Source organism: Ranitomeya imitator, chromosome 7, assembly GCF_032444005.1.
Source record: "Ranitomeya imitator isolate aRanImi1 chromosome 7, aRanImi1.pri, whole genome shotgun sequence".
NCBI lineage: Eukaryota > Metazoa > Chordata > Amphibia > Anura > Dendrobatidae > Ranitomeya > Ranitomeya imitator.
In genome coordinates, this window is record NC_091288.1 from 165,477,408 (window position 1) to 165,495,796 (window position 18,389).

The following is an 18,389-nucleotide window of genomic DNA, read 5'->3' on the forward strand; positions in this document are numbered from 1 at the left end:
CATCCCAGACCCCACAAGTTTAGTTACCCCTTCCCCTGGAACCCCTTCATTGTCCACCAGTAGCCAATCCTCCCAGCTCCACGCTCCCAGGTCCTTAACATTTCCCCCTCGGTTTGTAAAAATTTTTATTTTTTTTTGTAAATAAATTTGTGTTGTTTTCCCCAAATCACTGATTGGTCTTTGTCTATATCGTCACCGGCAACACACACCATGCGCTGTCAATACACATGTCGCTGTATACACACACTGTGTTTATGCCACCTTTTATCTCCCTGACACGCAATCTACAGCTCCTCTTTTTTATTTGACTTACACAGCAGCATTGTTGTATGTGTAATGGAGCTATGAGGTGGCAAAAACACAAAGAGCAATGAAAATCCTCAAAACATATATATTAATACAGCAAAAAAGGTCACGGACAACAATGATCACCTGCCCAGGTGTCAGCACTAGTGCACTCAGGATGCAGTGTTTTCTGCATCCTGAGTGCACTAGTTCTGACACACGGGCAGGTGAGTAAAGATATGGGGTGGATTAGCTCCATCATCTCTTCAGTCTGCAGTTATATATAGAAATAGAGCAAAGCAGACTGAAGAGACGATGGAGCTAATCCAATGTCACCTACCATGGCACTGACCTCAGAGAGAAGAGGTGTAGTGTAAAGCATGGGTTACATAACCCAATTTGGTTATAATCTAATCCCTGTCTCATGCAATCTGCATGATACAGCGAGTGAACTATATAACAACTGTAGTTGTGAACCAATGATCACCTAATTAACCTCTAAAAATTATAATTGTAATATAGAGGACACTTGGAACAGATGTTTAACTATAGGTGTTTTATTGTCAGCAAACATTAAAGTAAATTTTAATAATGACAGGTACATAACATTGCAAAACATTACAAGAACACTAAACCATGTCATCTTGTCAGGACAGACATCCACTCTCAGAAACAAAGTAGGACGCAAATGTATCCCTCATTTGGGCAACTTCAGTGGTCTTGAAAGGGTGATGATGGTGATCTGGCAATGGGTTAGAAACAGGTTTATCAAGTTCAATGTTGGGTTGCTCTTTAGTCATTTATATAGTTGTGCAGCACCACAAACACCTTGACCACCTCATCGACTGTCTCAATTTTTAGATTAATGGCTGTCCCTAAAATGTGCCATTTTGAGACAAGGATACCAAAGGCACACTCAACAGTTCTTGCCCTGATCAGTCTGTAATAAAAAATCCTTTTGGTGTGGTTCAAGTTCCGACTGGAGTATGGTTTCAGGGGGTTTTCACGCATATGAAGGGCCTCCTCCCCAACCACAACAAATGGCATTGGCAGGCCTTGAGTGTTGGCAAGAGGTTGTGGCTGGGGGAAATTAAAATGATTCCCATACAACCTTTGGCCCATGTCCGAGTTTTTAAATGTCTGGGAGTCATTATCATGGCCAAAAGATCCAATGTCCACGGCAACAAACCTACAGTTCGCAGCTGCAACCGCCATGAGCACTATGGAAAAATATTTTTCATAATTAAAGTACTCTGATCCAGTTCCAGCCGGTTTGGTAATCCTGACATGTTTTCCGTCCACTGCTCCCAAACAGTTGGGGAAATCACAAACTTCAAAAAAATGGTCCGCAGTTTGCTGCCAGATTTCCGTGGTGGGTAGGGGGATAAATTCCGCGCGTAGAACATCTCACAAAGCCCGGCAGGTGTCTGCGACAATCCCAGAGAGTGTGGAAATTCCTATCCGGAACTGGAAATGGAGCGATGATAGGCTCTCCGGTAGCCAGGAATCTGCCAAAAAGAGAAAGAAAAAAATTAATCAGAGCAATAATTTTTCTGAATGGGGGTTTTGAAAAAAAGTTAAAGAAAGAAAGCGAAAGAACATGGTTCAATGATATTTAGGACAGCTAAACCAAAAAAGGGGAAAATATTAAGTACATTGCAGAAAAATAATAATTATGACAGGCGTTAATGTTAAAATATTACGTACCTTAGTGTCACCAGCAGACGTTCCTCAGCAGGAATTGCTCTGCAGAGCTGGATGTCCTGCCTCCTGATGGCTCCTTGTACACAGTCCAGCAATTCCATAAAGCTTTTAAACCTATAATACTACAGTCAAGTTTTACGATATAATAATCGCATATTTATATATACAGGACTATATAGCATGACAGAAGCAGCAAAGATTGAAAAGGTAACAAGCTTTATTTATATATAACATTAATCACAATATCATATTTCCAATAAATAAGTGAGATTCACCGAGGATAAACAGAGACATAAAAAAAACCAAAGCAGCAAAACTGCACGGTGATAATCACACCACACTAGATCCTATGAAATTGCACGTATAAGGGTTCTCAATATGAGGATCCATGAATATGAGAGGACACAGCCATGGACTTAAATCATTTAAGATTTGGTGTAGAGTAGTAGTCAAGATGTGAGTGAACCAGGGATGTACAATATATATTTTATGTCAAAGTGCTGTGGAGGAAAACTATTTTATTTTAAAAAATTAATACCCTAACTCAATCACTAGCCTAAAGAAGATAGTAGGTTTTAAGTTTCAAATATAGTCATGCTATACCTGTGGCCATGGTTGATCTGTGGAGGGTGGGTATCCCTTGCTGCCGTGCTGCCAGGCACCTCGACACGCGTTTCGCCCGATTGGCTTCGTCAGGAGGCGTGGCTAACACAGAAAGTAAGGTTCCCTATATAGTGCATGTAATTATAACAAAATGAAAGACCGGTGTGCAGCGTTTCGTTCATGGCATCATGATAATAACATATCCAGGGGTGGGCTTCACAAGCCTCTTGTAGCCAATGGAAACTTAGAATTTTATTAGCCATTAACATGTGTTCAAGAACCTTTCAAGTTAATACTTGAATAAAAAAAGACCAATAAAAAAGCTCACATGTAATCACATGATGCGATCATGTGAACAATGGAAGCAATAGCTATATACTAAAGGACCTTTGAAATTTGGCCAATGAGATTGCTTCAGTGAATTCACATGGAATAACCTAATGACTGGCATTACGATGTAATAAGGAAATACACCAATCGGTGCAGTACACTGTGATGCCACGCTCTCTGACGACTGACGCCAGCATCCAGCATCGCATGTGACCAGAGGGAGGAGCATAGTCATCCCCATGGTGACCACAGTAACCGGACGCCGCGCCAGGTGCAAGACCATGGCAGCGCACATGAGTAGCGCGTCTGGGTGAGAGACCGCACCAGTGATAACAGTAGGTCATAATAGATGTATAGAATATGCAAAAGTCCTTCACAGTATCGATGTTAAAGTACAGGAAATACTGCATATAATAGACGAAAGTCGTCAAGTAGCAACCACAGGCATTACAATATCTCTACAATAATACATAGTAAAAAGTCTTACATAATAAGTTAGTAATGCAAATAATAACAGTCTGTTGCTCAGGCAAGTTATCAAATAAGTGTTTGTTTAATATATATGGTATTCATTACCAGTATGTCTTTATTGTTATTATTTTTTCGGTTCCATAAAGCTGTCTTGAGACATCCTCGTGTACTCAAAATATTTCTGTGGGTTTTCACAGAGCTAAGTGAATAAGGAGTGGTAGGCTCCACGGCTCTGTCGTAGTTCAAGAATCTCATGCTGCCAACAGCGCCAACGCCGTCTTCTCTGTTTTTCTCTTTTCCATTCTTGCTCACAAGCAAATGCAAAGGAAAGAAACAAGTTGACATCCAAATCCAGATTCCGATAGAAACTCTCCATGCGAAGATCCATCTTGATACAGGAGCAAAGTGTGAGGAGTTCATCTGTACAAGGGTTTATATAGAGAAATCCCATGAGCCACGCCCATTTGGCGTGGCTTGTTTCAAGGAAATTCTTCTTTAAACAATGTTTCCTTTCAAACGCATGCAAAAACGCTTGTAAACACGTACAAAAGTTGCATTTTTTATCCTTCATGCGTAAGTTGATACGGATAAAAACGTCAACATTTGTATGCATTTTGCATTGCGTTTGTGGTTGCGTCTGCAACGCTGCGGACACAACCGCAAATGTGAACCTAGCTTTAAACATGCTACCACGACCTCCAGACTTCTCTACCATCAAGCTCATCTGGGACATCATTGGCCGCCAGTTACAAAGGGAGCTGACAGCAGTGGATCTTGATGATTTATGTGCCCAAGTGCATTCAGCGTGGTATAATATTACTCAGACAACCATGAATAACCTCAGTGATGTCATAACAATACTCTATATTTAATAAATTGAGATATTTTGAAGATTTTCTTTCCATTTTTTACATTATTTGCATATCATTAACTTATCTATCAAACTTGTGATTCCCATAATTCCATGACTTTACCTTTTTGGAGCTGGAATGGAATGTCCGTGTTGAGGATTGTATTTGTATGTATGACGGTAGATACATAATTATGTGTGTATGTTGGTGTTATACATATATATGTATGTATATATATATATATATATATATATATCATGCACACACATAGACACACATTCATACAAATACAGTAATATATATATATATATATATATATATATATATATATATACTAGCTGAAGAGCCCGGCGTTGCCTAGGCATAGTAAAAATCTGTGGTTAGTTATAGCACCTCACTTCTCTTATTTTCCCATCACGCCTCTCATTTTCCCCCTCACATCTCTCATTTTCCCCCTCACATCTCTCATTTTCTCCCTTACACCTCTCATTTTCCCCCTCACTCCTCTTATTTTCCCCCTCATTCCCCCCTAACACTTGTCATTTCAACCTCACATCTGTCATTTTCCGATCACTTCACTATTTTCCCTCACTCCTCTCATTTTGCACTCACACCTTTTCATTTTCACCTCACACCCCTCATTTTCACCTCACACCTCTCATTTTCCCCTCAGTATATACAGTACAGACCAAATGTTTGGACACACCTTCTCATTTAAAGATTTCTCTGTATTTTCTTGACTATGAAAATTGTAAATTCACACTGAAGGCATCAAAACTATGAATTAACACGTGTAATTATATGCTTAACAAAAAAGTGTGAAACAACTGAAAATATGTCTTATATTCTAGGTTCTTCAAAGTAGCCACGTTTTGCTTTGATGACTGCTTTGCACACTCTTGGCATTCTCTTGATGAGCTTCAAGAGGTAGTCACCGGAAATGGTCGTCCAACAATCTTGAAGGAGATCCCAGAGATGCTTAGCACTTGTTGGCCCTTTTGCCTTCACTCTGCCGTCCGGCTCACCCCAAACCATCTCGATTGCGGTCAGGTCTGGTGACTGTGGAGGCCAGGTCATCTGGCGTAGCACCCCATCACTCTCCTTCTTGGTCAAATGGCCCTTACGCAGCCTGGGGGGGGTGTTTGGGGTCATTGTCCTGTTGAAAAATAAATGATGGTCCAACGAAAAGCAAACCGGATGGAATAGCATACCGCTGCAAGATGCTGTGGTAGCCATGCTGGTTCAGTATGCCTTCAATTTTGAATAAATCCCCAACAGTGTCACCAGCATGCTTCACGGTGGGAACCAGGCATGTAGAGTCCATCCATTCACCTTTTCTGCGTTGCACAAAGACACGGTGGTTGGAACCAAAGATCTCAAATTTGTACTCATCAGACCAAAGCACAGATTTCCACTGGTCTATTGTCCATTCCTTGTGTTCTTTAGCCCAAACAAGTCTCTTCTGTTTGTTGCCTGCCCTTAGCAGTGGTTTCTTAGCAGCTATTTTACCATGAAGGCCTGCTGCACAAAGTCTCCTCTTAACAGTTGTTGTAGAGATGTGTCTGCTCCTAGAACTCTGTGTGACATTGACCTGGTCTCTAATCTGAGCTGCTGTTAACCTGCGATTTCTGAGGCTGGTGACTCGGATAAACTTATCCTCAGAAGCAGAGGTGACTCTTGGTCTTCCTTTCGTGGGGCGGTCCTCATGTGAGCCAGTTTGTTTGTAGCACTTGATGGTTTTTGCAACTGCACTTGGGGACACTTTCAAAGTTTTCCCAATTTTTCGGACAGAGTGACCTTCATTTAGTAAAGTAATGATGGCCACTCGTTTTTCTTTACTTAGCTGCTTTTTTCTTCCCATAATACAAATTCTAACAGTCTATTCAGTAGGACTATCAGCTGTGTATCCACCAGACTTCTGCTCAACACAACTGATGGTCCCAACCCCATTTATAAGGCAAGAAATCCCCCTTATTAAACCTGACAGGGCACACCTGTGAAGTGAAAACCATTTCCGGTGACTACCTCTTGAAGCTCATCAAGAGAATGCCAAGAGTGTGCAAAGCAGTCATCAAAGCAAAAGGTGGCTACTTTGAAGAACCTAGAATATAAGAAATATTTTCAGTTGTTTCACACTTTTTTGTTAAGTATATAATTCCACATGTGTTAATTCATAGTTTTGATGTCTTCAGTGTGAATTTACAATTTTAATGGTTATGAAAATACAGAAAAATCTTTAAATGAGAAGGTGTCCAAACTTTTGGTCTGTACTGTACATGTTTGTCATCTCCCTTATATATAGTATACACCTGTATGTCATCTCCTGTATATAGTATATACCTGTATGTCATCTCCCCTGTAAATAGTATATACCTGCTGTATGTCATCTCCTCCTGTATATTGTATATACCTATGTGTCATCTCCTCCTGTGTATAGTGTATACCTGTATGTCATCTCTTCTGTATATACTATATACCTGTATGTCATCTCCTATATATAGTATATACCTGTATGGCATTTCCTGTATATAGTATACCTGTATGTCCTCTCCCCTGTATATAGTATATACCTGCTGTATGTCATCTCCTCTATATACCTATATGTCATCTCCTCTTTTATATAGTATATACCTGTATGTCATCTCCTGTATATAGTATATACGTGTCATCTCCTGTATATAGTATATACGTGTGTCATCTGCTTCTGTATATAGTATATACCTGTATGTCATCTCCTGTATATAGTATATACGTGTGCCATCTCCTGTATATAGTATATACCTGTGTGTCATCTGCTTCTGTATATAGTATATACCTGTGTGTCATCTCTTCCTGTATATAGTATGTACCTGTATGTCATCTCATCCTGTATATAGTATATACATGTGTCATCTCCTGTATATAGTATATACCGGTGTCATCTGCTCCTGTATATATTTGTGTGTCATCTCCTGTAGATAGTATATACGTGTCATCTCCCCTGTATATAGTATATACCTGTGTGTCATCTCCTCCTGTATATAGTATATACCTGTATGTCATCTCCCCTGTATATAGTGTATATATGTGTGTGTCATCTCCTCCTGTATATAGTATATACCTGTGTCAACTCTCCTGTATATAGTATATTCCTGTGTATCATCTCCTGTATATAGTATATACCTGTGTGTCATCTCCCCTGTATATAGTATATATGTGTGTCATCTCCTCCTTTATATAGTATATACCTGTGTGTCATCTCTCCTGTATATAGTATATTCCTGTGTATCATCTCCTCCTGTATATAGCCTATATCTGTATGTCATCTCCTCCTGTATTAGACCGCGTTCACACGTTATTTGGTCAGGGTTTTTTTACCTCAGTATTTGTAAGCTAAATTGGCAGCCTGATAAATCCCCAGCCAACAGGAAGCCCTCCCCCCGGCAGTATATATTAGCTCACACATACACATAATAGACAGGTCATGTGACTGACAGCTGCCGTATTTCCTATATGGTACATTTGTTGCTCTTGTAGTTTGGCTGCTTATTAATCAGATTTTTATTTTTGGAGGATAATACCAGACTTGTGTGTGTTTTAGGGCGAGTTTCATGTGTCAAGTTGTGTGTGTTGAGTTGCATGTGGCGACATGCATGTAGTGACTTTTGTGAGATGAGTTTTGTGTGGCAACATGTGTGTAGCAACTTTTTGTGTGTCGAGTTGCATATGACAGGTTAGTGTAGCAAGTTGTGTGCAGCAAGTTTTGCGCATGGCGAGTTTTGCACGTGACTAGTTTTATGTGTGGTGCGTTTTGAGTATGTGCAAGTTTTGTGTGAGGCAACTTTTGCGTGTGTTGCAACTTTTGTGCATGTGGCAATTTTTCCGCGTGTGCAAGTTTTGCGTGTGGCGAGTTTTCCATGAGGTGAGTTTTGCACGTGTGGCGAGTTTTGCATGTGGCGAATTTTGCGCATGGCTAGTTTTGAGTGGCGACTTTTGTGTTTCGACTTTTATGTGGTGAGGTTGGTGTGTGTGTGGTGAAATGTGTGCTGAGGGTGGAAGATGTGTTCAAGCACGTGGTAGTGTGTGGCGCCTTATGTGTGTGTGTTCATATCCCCATGTGTGGTGAGTATCCCATGTCGGGGCCCCACCTTAGCAACTGTACGGTATATACTCTTTGGCACCATCGCTTTCATTCTTTAAGTCCCCCTTGTTCACATCTGGCAGCTGTCAATTTGCCTCCAACACTTTTCCTTTCACTTTTTCCCCATTATGTAGATAGGGGCAAAATTGTTTGGTGAATTGGAACGCGCGGGGTTAAAGTTTCGCCTCACAACCTAGCCTATGACGCTCTCGGGGCCCAGACGTGTGACTGTGCAAAATTTTGTGGCTGTAGCTGCGACGGTGCAGATGCCAATCCCGAACATACACACACACACATTCAGCTTTATATATTAGATATACAGGTATATGCACAATATTTAATATAATATATATATATATATATATATATATATATATATATATATATATATATATATATATATATATATATATACATGCCGTATTCATTTACATACATACAGCTTACTGTGACTATAAGCTTGCTTTACCCCCTTTCTACTTATGGGCAATTTTTATTTTTGAACTTTAAATTTTGCAATCCACTTGATTTGACTTAAGTAAAACATAAGTTCATAAATAAGTTCATGAATAAGGTGTGTGTGTGTGTGTGTGTGTGTGTGTGTGTGTGTGTGTATAATGTGTGTGTATACATATAAAAATGTGACCCTGTGATCATATGCCTGGGCAACATATTTTAACACTGCATAAAGAGAAAGCTCATGTCCACTGTGCATTTTGTAAATCTTTTTTCCATCCTTGTCTTTTAGGTATAACTTTACTTTAAGGTGTATGGACATTGCATGTGATGCCTATAATCATTTCCGAAACTGCTTGAACAATTTTGAAAAGATCAGCGATGGGAAGCTGAAGTGGACAGCGACCGAAATCAAGCCCGTCTTTCCACAATTCTTCTGCTATGAGCGACAGCACTTGGTAGGTTGATTTTGTTCCATTACTCTATGTGCACACAGTACGTGTATACAGTCTTTGCATTGCAGTGTGATTTGTCATTGTCTCCTACACGTAATGGTGATAAAAGCAATTATTGTTTTATTCCTTCCCTTAGCTTCCATCTAGTGAGCTAGGTCGTATAGTATACTGCATATTTTTCCAATCACGAGTCAAAAACACAGCCAGTTTTGTTGCGTTTTATTCCTTTTTTATTATCCCTTTGCACTTTGGAAACCATAACTGAAAAAGTAAAAAAAAAAAGAAATGGATGAATTATATTTTATAATAGCAAAGGATATTAATTTCCCTCATTATATCTGTATCTTATATGTATATATTGCACCGGCCATTGTTTAGTGGTTCTCCTGCCCCAATTGAAAAGCGTCCTCTTGTTATACCTGTGTGCAGTTTCTCACTGCTCATGCTCTCCTGTCTGTCAAAGTTCTCTACCCTCTTCCCGTAATCCTCCAGAAAGAAAGTAAGACACCCATTGTCTAGCACTTTGGAGTACATTTTCAGAGGTGAGACAACATAATGTGATTTTCAGGGTCTGTGCGCACGTTCAGGTTTTTTCGCATTTTTTTTTCGCGTTTTTTCGTGATAAAACCGCATTAGAAACTGCAGACATATGCATCCTATCATTTAGAATGCATTCTGCAATTTTTGTGCACATTGCGGTAAAAAAGAGCAGCATGTTCATTAATTTTTCAAAAACGCGTAAAAAACGCATGAAAAAACGCGAAAAAAACGCATGCGGATTTCTGGCAGAAATGTCCGGTTTTTGTCAGGAAAATTTCTGCAAGAAATCCTGACGTGTGCACATACCCCCAGATTGCCCGTTATCTACTATATAATTGTCTAAGGGTCACTTCCGCCTTTCTGTCTGTCTGTCTTTCTGTCTGTCACGGATATTCATTGGTCGCTGCCTCTGTCTGTCATGGAATCTAAGTTGCTGATGGGTCTCGCCAGCTGCCTGTCATGGCTGCAGCGACGGGCACAGTCCGATTAGTCCCTCCCTACTCCCCTGCAGTTAGTGCCCGGCGCCCGCTCCATACTCCCCGCAGTCACCGCTCACACAGGGTTAATGCCAGTGGTGACGGACCGCGTTATGCCGTGCGTTACGCACTCCGTTACCACTGCTATTAACCCTGTGTGTGCCCAACGTTTTACTATTGATGCTGCCTATGCATCCTGGGAACGGAAGATGGCGGCAGCCACGCGCCCATCGCCACTGGATCCCAGGCGGTGAGTATGTAACTATTTTTTATTTTAATTCTTTTTATTTTTAACAGGGATATGTGTCTACACTGCTAAATACTGCGTGGGCTACATGGCTGCTTTATACTATGTGGGCAGTACTATATACTACATGGCTGCTATATACTACGTGGACAGTACTATATACTACATGGCTGCTATATACTACATGGGCAGTACTATATACTACATGGCTGCTATGTACTATGTGGGCAGTACTATATACTACATGGCTGCTATATACTACGTAAGCAGTACTATATACTACATGGCTGCTATATACTACGTGGGCAGTACTATATACTACATGGCTGCTATATACTACGTGGGTAGTACTGTATACTACATGGCTGGAATATACTATGTGGGTAGTACTATATACTACATGGCTGCTATATACTACGTGGACAGTACTGTATACTACATGGCTGCTATATACTACGTGGGCAGTACTGTATACTACATGGCTGCTATATACTACGTGGGTAGTACTATATACTACATGCCTGCTATATACTACGTGGGTAGTACTATATACTACATGGCTGCTATATACTACGTGGACAGTACTATATACTACATGGCTGCTATATACTACGTGGGCAGTACTATATGCTACATGGCTGCTATATACTACGTGGGCAGTACTATATACTACATAGCACAAAGCTATTTTTTGATCAAAAAACAGTATTACTAAAAACTCTGTGTTATTTAAATGCATTTTTGCTTTTTTTACTTAGTTATATCAGGGTTTTCATTTACTTTTTTCTCTTGTAGGTTTTATGTTTTGTGGCCATTTTGAACATGCGTTTTACCTCTGCATGTATACCAACTTAAGTTAAGCTCAATTTTGTGTTTTTTTTTTTCCTGTGTATTGTTGCATTCTGTGCAATCCGGGGTGTGGCCTCCCTGTTTCTGAGCTAGAAACTATATAAGGCTTCCCTAGTCTAGTGTTTCACTGGTTGGGTTCAGTCCTTTCATCTGCCCTTATTCACACTGAGGTCAACATTGACACATGGTAAGGTTTTAATATTAGTTTAGGACTGTCCCGATCAGAGTTACCGTGACTAGGTGGGATGGCTTTTATGCTATTTTTTTTATCAAAAAACAGTATTAATAAAAACTCTGTGTTATTTAAATGCATTTTTGCTTTTTTTACTTAGTTATATCAGGGTTTTCATTTACTTTTTTCTCTTATAGGTTTTATGTTTTGTGGCCATTTTCAACATGCGTTTTACCTCTGCATGTATACCAACTTAAGTTAAGCTCAATTTTGTGTTTTTTTTTTTATGGCTGCTATATACTACGTGAGCAGTACTATATACTACATGGCTGCTATATACTACGTGAGCAGTACTATATACTACATGGCTGCTATATACTACGTGGGCAGTACTATATGCTACATGGCTGCTATATACTACGTGGGCAGTACTATATACTACATAGCACAAAGCTATTTTTTGATCAAAAAACAGTATTACTAAAAACTCTGTGTTATTTAAATGCATTTTTGCTTTTTTTACTTAGTTATATCAGGGTTTTCATTTACTTTTTTCTCTTGTAGGTTTTATGTTTTGTGGCCATTTTGAACATGCGTTTTACCTCTGCATGTATACCAACTTAAGTTAAGCTCAATTTTGTGTTTTTTTTTTTCCTGTGTATTGTTGCATTCTGTGCAATCCGGGGTGTGGCCTCCCTGTTTCTGAGCTAGAAACTATATAAGGCTTCCCTAGTCTAGTGTTTCACTGGTTGGGTTCAGTCCTTTCATCTGCCCTTATTCACACTGAGGTCAACATTGACACATGGTAAGGTTTTAATATTAGTTTAGGACTGTCCCGATCAGAGTTACCGTGACTAGGTGGGATGGCTTTTATGCTATTTTTTTTATCAAAAAACAGTATTAATAAAAACTCTGTGTTATTTAAATGCATTTTTGCTTTTTTTACTTAGTTATATCAGGGTTTTCATTTACTTTTTTCTCTTATAGGTTTTATGTTTTGTGGCCATTTTCAACATGCGTTTTACCTCTGCATGTATACCAACTTAAGTTAAGCTCAATTTTGTGTTTTTTTTTTTATGGCTGCTATATACTACGTGAGCAGTACTATATACTACATGGCTGCTATATACTACGTGGGCAGTACTATATACTACATGGCTGCTATATACTACGTGAGCAGTACTATATACTACATGGCTGCTATATACTACGTGGGCAGTACTATATACTACATGGCTGCTATATACTACGTGGGTAGTACTATATACTACATGGCTGCTATATACTACGTGGGCAGTACTATATACTACGTGGGCAGTACTATATACTACATGGCTGCTATATACTATGTGGACAGTACTATATACTACATGGCTGCTATATACTGTGTGGGCAGTACTATATACTACATGGCTGCTATATACTGCGTGGGCAGTACTATATACTACATGGCTGCTATATACTACGTGAGCAGTACTATATACTACATGGCTGCTATATACTACGTGGGCAGTTCTATATACTACATGGCTGCTATATACTACGTGGACAGTACTATATACTACATGGCTGCTATATACTACGTGGGCAGTACTATATACTACATGGCTGCTATATACTACGTGGGCAGTACTATATACTACATGGCTGCTGTATACTACGTGGACAGTACTATATACTACATGGCTGCTATATACTACGTGGGCAGTACTATATACTACATGACTGCTGTATACTACGTGGGCAGTGTTATATACTACATGGCTGCTGTATACTACGTGGGCAGTGTTAGATACTGCGTGGGCTGCGTTATATGCAACGCATCGGGTATTCTACAATATGTATGTATGCATATAGCAGCCACATATTATATAGCACAGGCCACGTACTATTTGTATGCTATATACCAGGGGTGTCAAACTGCATTCCTCGAGGGCCTCAAACCATGCGTGTTTTCAAGATTTCCTTAGCATTGCACAAGGTGCTGGAATCATTCTCTGCAGGTGATTAAATTATCACCTGTGCAATGCAAGGAAATCCTGAAAACATGACCTGTTTACAGCCCTCGAGGAATGCAGTTTGACACCCCTGCTATATACTACATGGCTCCTATATACTACGTGGCCTGTGCTATATAGTATGTGGCTGCTATATACATACATATTGTAGATGCGTTAGAACCGGGCCACCATCTAGTCTTTAATATGAGATCAATTTGCTTAAAAGGTACAATGGCCATTTTTTACTGCCATCGGTAAATCTAAGTCTAGCATAGTTGGACAGGACTACCTTGACTGTACTTGGGTTCTAAGTGAATCAGAGTCACCATGGTTTTTAGATTAGCAAAATACCCTGTGCGCCAAATTAGGGGCTGTTAAATGCAATCTGAGATTATTTTTGTTATACAATCTAGGGAGATTATACCATTAGGCTTCCACAGCATTTCTGGTATTGTTTTTAATTTTTCACATTTCAAAGCCATAACTTTATCATTTTTTTTTGTTTACAGATCTCAATGAGGTCTTGATTTTTCGCATAATGAACTGAATCTTTTATTGGTACCATTTGGAAATTCTGGAATAGGTTTTCATGTTTTTTTCCGGTGTGTTCACCATATGGAATAAACAGTGTAGTTTTATTGTACTGGTCATTACTGATATGGCGATACACGATTATGTGCATGGACATTTTGTATTTTATTACATTAGATTGAATTTTTTAATTGTTTAGTCCCAGAAGTCCTAGCTGTCTTCCTCTCGGAAGAGACAATTTGCATAATTAGCATATTACCCAGAGGAGCATTGCGGCTTTAAATCTCCTCATCTCGGCATGCTTAGCATGTCGATCTCCGCAAGGAGAAATTATACTTCTTGGATAACGGTCTGACACCTCTCACACAACCAAACCAGATCTCCGCTTCGCACTAACGAGGGGCAGTACCCCGAAACACAGTGTCTGAAAATTGAGATTCTGGTTTGGCTATTATCCTAAGTCATGTGACAAGGCTCGTTAAAGGGTCAACATTGACTTGTAGGATTGCTACCTTCCAATAGGTGGCATTAGAGTTCTAGCTCTCTTCTCTGAAGAGACAATTTGCATTAGTCCCGCAGGGAAATTTGAACATGTATTAGGGTAAGTTCACACTGGGCATTTTTGCTGCATTCTTTTTCTGCAGCAAAACCTGACTTCCTGTCAGTAAAGAAGCTGCGGCAAAAATGCATGTTTTGGTGCGTTTTTTGTTGTTGCAGTTTTGGTGCCTTTTTTCATGCATTTTTGGGGCTATTTTGTGTCTCTGTGCATGCTGCTAAAGTTGAGTTCCCACAGAGGAAAAAAAACTACTTTCTTTGGAACCATACCTCTAGATCCTTTGAAAAGCCGGCAATTCAGCAGCCGCATACAGTAAAATCACAGCAAGACTCAACAGGATAGAATAGATACACTATATACACATAGAATAGATAGATATATAGATGTCAGTGACCTATAGGTTTAGTACAGTGTGTGTGCAGCTTACTGTACATGTATTTAATGATTAAAATTATTTTTCTGAAAAAAAAAGTCGTGGGCCGACAGACTGATGTTTATAGCCTGGAAAGGGGGTAATACCCATGGAGCTTCCAAGGCTACTAATATCAACTCACAGCTGTATACTTAGCCTTTACTGGCTATTAAAATGGAGACCCCTTTAAAAATGATGTGGGAGTCCCCCTATGATTAAGAACCAGCAAAAGGCTATGCAGACAGCTGTGGGCTGATATTAATAGCATAGGAAGGGGTCATAGATATTGGTCCCACCAGGCTGAAAACATCACCTCTCAGCCACCCCAGAAAAAGGCGCATCTATAAGATGTGCCAATTCTGGCACTTAGCCTCGGTCTTCCCAATTGCCCTGTAGCGGTGGCAAGTGGGGTAATAGTGGGGGGGGTTGATGTCACCTTTGTATTGTCAGGTGACATCAAGCCCAGCGGTTAGTAATGGAGAGGCATATATAAGATGCCCCCATTACTAACCCCATAGTCATATTGTATAAAAACACATACACCCAGAATAAAGTTTTTTTTAATTGAAAGAATGATACAGACTCCTTTAATAAATCTTGATTATACCAAACTTCCAGTGACACCATTGTCCCCTGCAAGAGAATTAAAATAAAAAACAATATCCCTCACCTCTCTCTGTCATTCTATCCCACGCTGTAATCTATGTCTGGGGGTTAAACCGTTTTCAACCTGAACGGTGCCAAGATGCGACCATCCAGGCTGCAGCAGCATCAGTGACAAGCGGTGACGTCATCGAGGTTACTGTCAGTCACTGAGGCTGCGTTCCCAGATGAACTGCAGTGACCTTGGTGAGATGTCAGCTAGTCGCACGGTGCAGAGGCGAGTTCACCGGGAGAATTTCACTGCTGTGAATTTGAACTGCGGTGAACTCTCTTCTGCACTATGCGATTTTCTCACGATGCTAGCAGAGATCTCACCAAGGTCATTGTAGTTCATCCTGGCTGGGAATGCAGCCTCGGTGACCAGAGGTAACCTTGATGATGTCACAGCAGCTCATTCATTAGTTGTTCTCAGCCTGGACTGTTGCATCTTGGCACATTCAGGTTGAAAACTATTTATCCCCACACATGGATAACGGCGTGGAACAGAATGACAGACAGGTGAGGGATATGGTTGTTTTATATTTTTGTTTTATTACAGGAGATGATGGATTCAGTGAAACTAGGCATTGGGTGAGTATAACGGAATTTGTTATTTTTAAATAAAAAAGTAAAAGTTTGTTTTGTTTTATTTAATATAAAGAACTTTATTCTGGCTGTGTCTTTATATACCATATATCGTATATACTCGAGTATAAGCCGACCCCCCTAATTTTGCCACAAAAAACTGGGAAAACTTAATGACTCGAGTATCAGCCTAGGGTGGAAAATGCAGCAGCTACCGGTAAATTTCAAAAGTAAAAATAGATACCAATAAAAGTAAAATTAATTGAGACATCAGTAGGTTAAGTGTTTTTGAATATCCATATTGAATCAGGAGCCTCATATAATGCTCCATAAAGTTTGATGGGCCCCATTAGATGCTCCATATTAAAATATGCCTCATATAATGCTGCATAAAGGGTAATAAGGGCCTCATAAGATGCTTCATAGAGATATTTGCCCAATATAATGCTGCGCAAGCGTTATGGCCCCATAAGATGCTCCGTACAGTCACTTTCCCCTTATAATGCTGCACAAGTATGGCCCCATAAGATGCTCTGCACAGTCACTTGCCCCGTATAATGCTGCACAAGTATGGTCCCAGAAGATGCTCTGCACAGCCACTTGCCCCTTATAATGCTGCACAAGTATGGGCCCATAAGATGCTCTGCACAGCCACTTGCACCATTTGCTTTTGCTGCCATAAAAAAAAAAAATCACATACTCACCTCTCTTCGCTCAGGACCCCGGCACTTTTACCTGCTCCTCGTGCGGCTCTGTCTTCGGCACTGACGTTCAGCAGAGGGCGCGCACTGACTACGTCACCGCGCCCTCTCACCTGAGCGTCACTGCTGAAGACAGAGCGACACCCGGACCGAGGAGCAGGTGACTATCGCGCAGCGCAGCGCTCCCTCTCCCCGTATACTACCTGGTCCTGGTGCTGCATCCCTGCTTCTTCCCCGACGCTGCATCTTCTTCCTGTATTGAGCGGGCAGCGTTACCACTCATATACAGTAATGAATATGCGGCTCCACCTCTATGGGAGGTGGAGCCGCATATTCATTTCTGTAATGAGCGGTGCCATGTGACCGCTCAGTACAGGAAGAAGCTACAGCGCCAGGGAAGAAGCAGGGACGTCCAGGGACCACGCCGGGAGCAGGTAAGTATAATTACACAGCCCCCGCTCCCCCTCCCGTGCCGGGTATGACTCGAGTATAAGCCGAGAGGGGGACTTTCAGCCCCAAAAAATGGTTTGAAAATCTCGGCTTATACTCGAGTATATACGATAACTATAGGATAAGTAATGGATAGGTGTCTTATAGACTCCTCTCGATTAGTAATCCGTGGGCTTGATGTCACCTGATAATACAAAGGTGACATCAAACCAAAAATATGAATCCCACTTGCCACCGCTACAGGGCAAGAGCTGGGCAAAGTGCCATAATTGGCACATCTAAGGCTATGTGCATACGTTAGGATTTTCCGCGTTGTTTCAGCCGTTTTCCACGGGAAAATTGCTTTAAAAAAGCATACATAAGCATTCCATCATTTTTAATGCATTCTGCAATTTTTGTGCACATGATGTGTTTTTCTCCGCAAAAAAACGCATCGCGGTAAAAAAAACGCAGCATGTTCATTAATTTTGCAGATTTTTCGTGTTTTCCCGCTATTTAATGCATTGGGAAGCTCCGGAAAAAAAACACGCAAAAAACGCATGCGGATTTCCTGCAGAAAAAGTCTGGTTTTGTTCAGGAAAATTCTGCAGAAAATCCTGACGTGTGCACATAGCCTAATAGATGTGCCTTTTCTGGGCAGCTGAGAATACAAGCCCCCAGCTGTTTTTTTACATTTTTTTATTTAAATTATTATAAAATATGGCGTGGGGACCCCTCTACTCTTGATAACCAGCCTTGCTGACAGCTGAGGATTGAAGCCGCCAGCTGTGATTTTTGCCTGGCTGGTGAGTTTTGCCTGGCTGCTTAAATGGGTTGGTTTCCCTATTTTTGATAATTATTTATTTACAGCACAGGAGTCGGCTAATGAATACACCCATCAGCTGCTCCTGCTCTCGCTGTTATCAGCTGCAGCAGGCGTTGGCTGATGGACGCAGTAATCCCCTCAGCTGACA

The 18,389-nt window shown here is 40.6% G+C and overlaps 1 protein-coding gene across 2 annotated transcripts in view; it reads left to right on the forward strand.

Annotated features, from left to right (window-relative positions):
• The window catches only part of METTL22 (methyltransferase 22, Kin17 lysine), a 201,000-nt gene that overhangs the window by 177,574 nt on the left and 5,037 nt on the right, over positions 1 to 18,389 (forward strand). For both annotated transcript variants that reach the window (XM_069733992.1, XM_069733993.1), the window contains one exon: positions 9,113 to 9,278. In XM_069733992.1, coding sequence (XP_069590093.1) covers positions 9,113 to 9,278 — 166 coding nt within the window. The remainder of the gene's footprint in view (positions 1 to 9,112; positions 9,279 to 18,389) is intronic.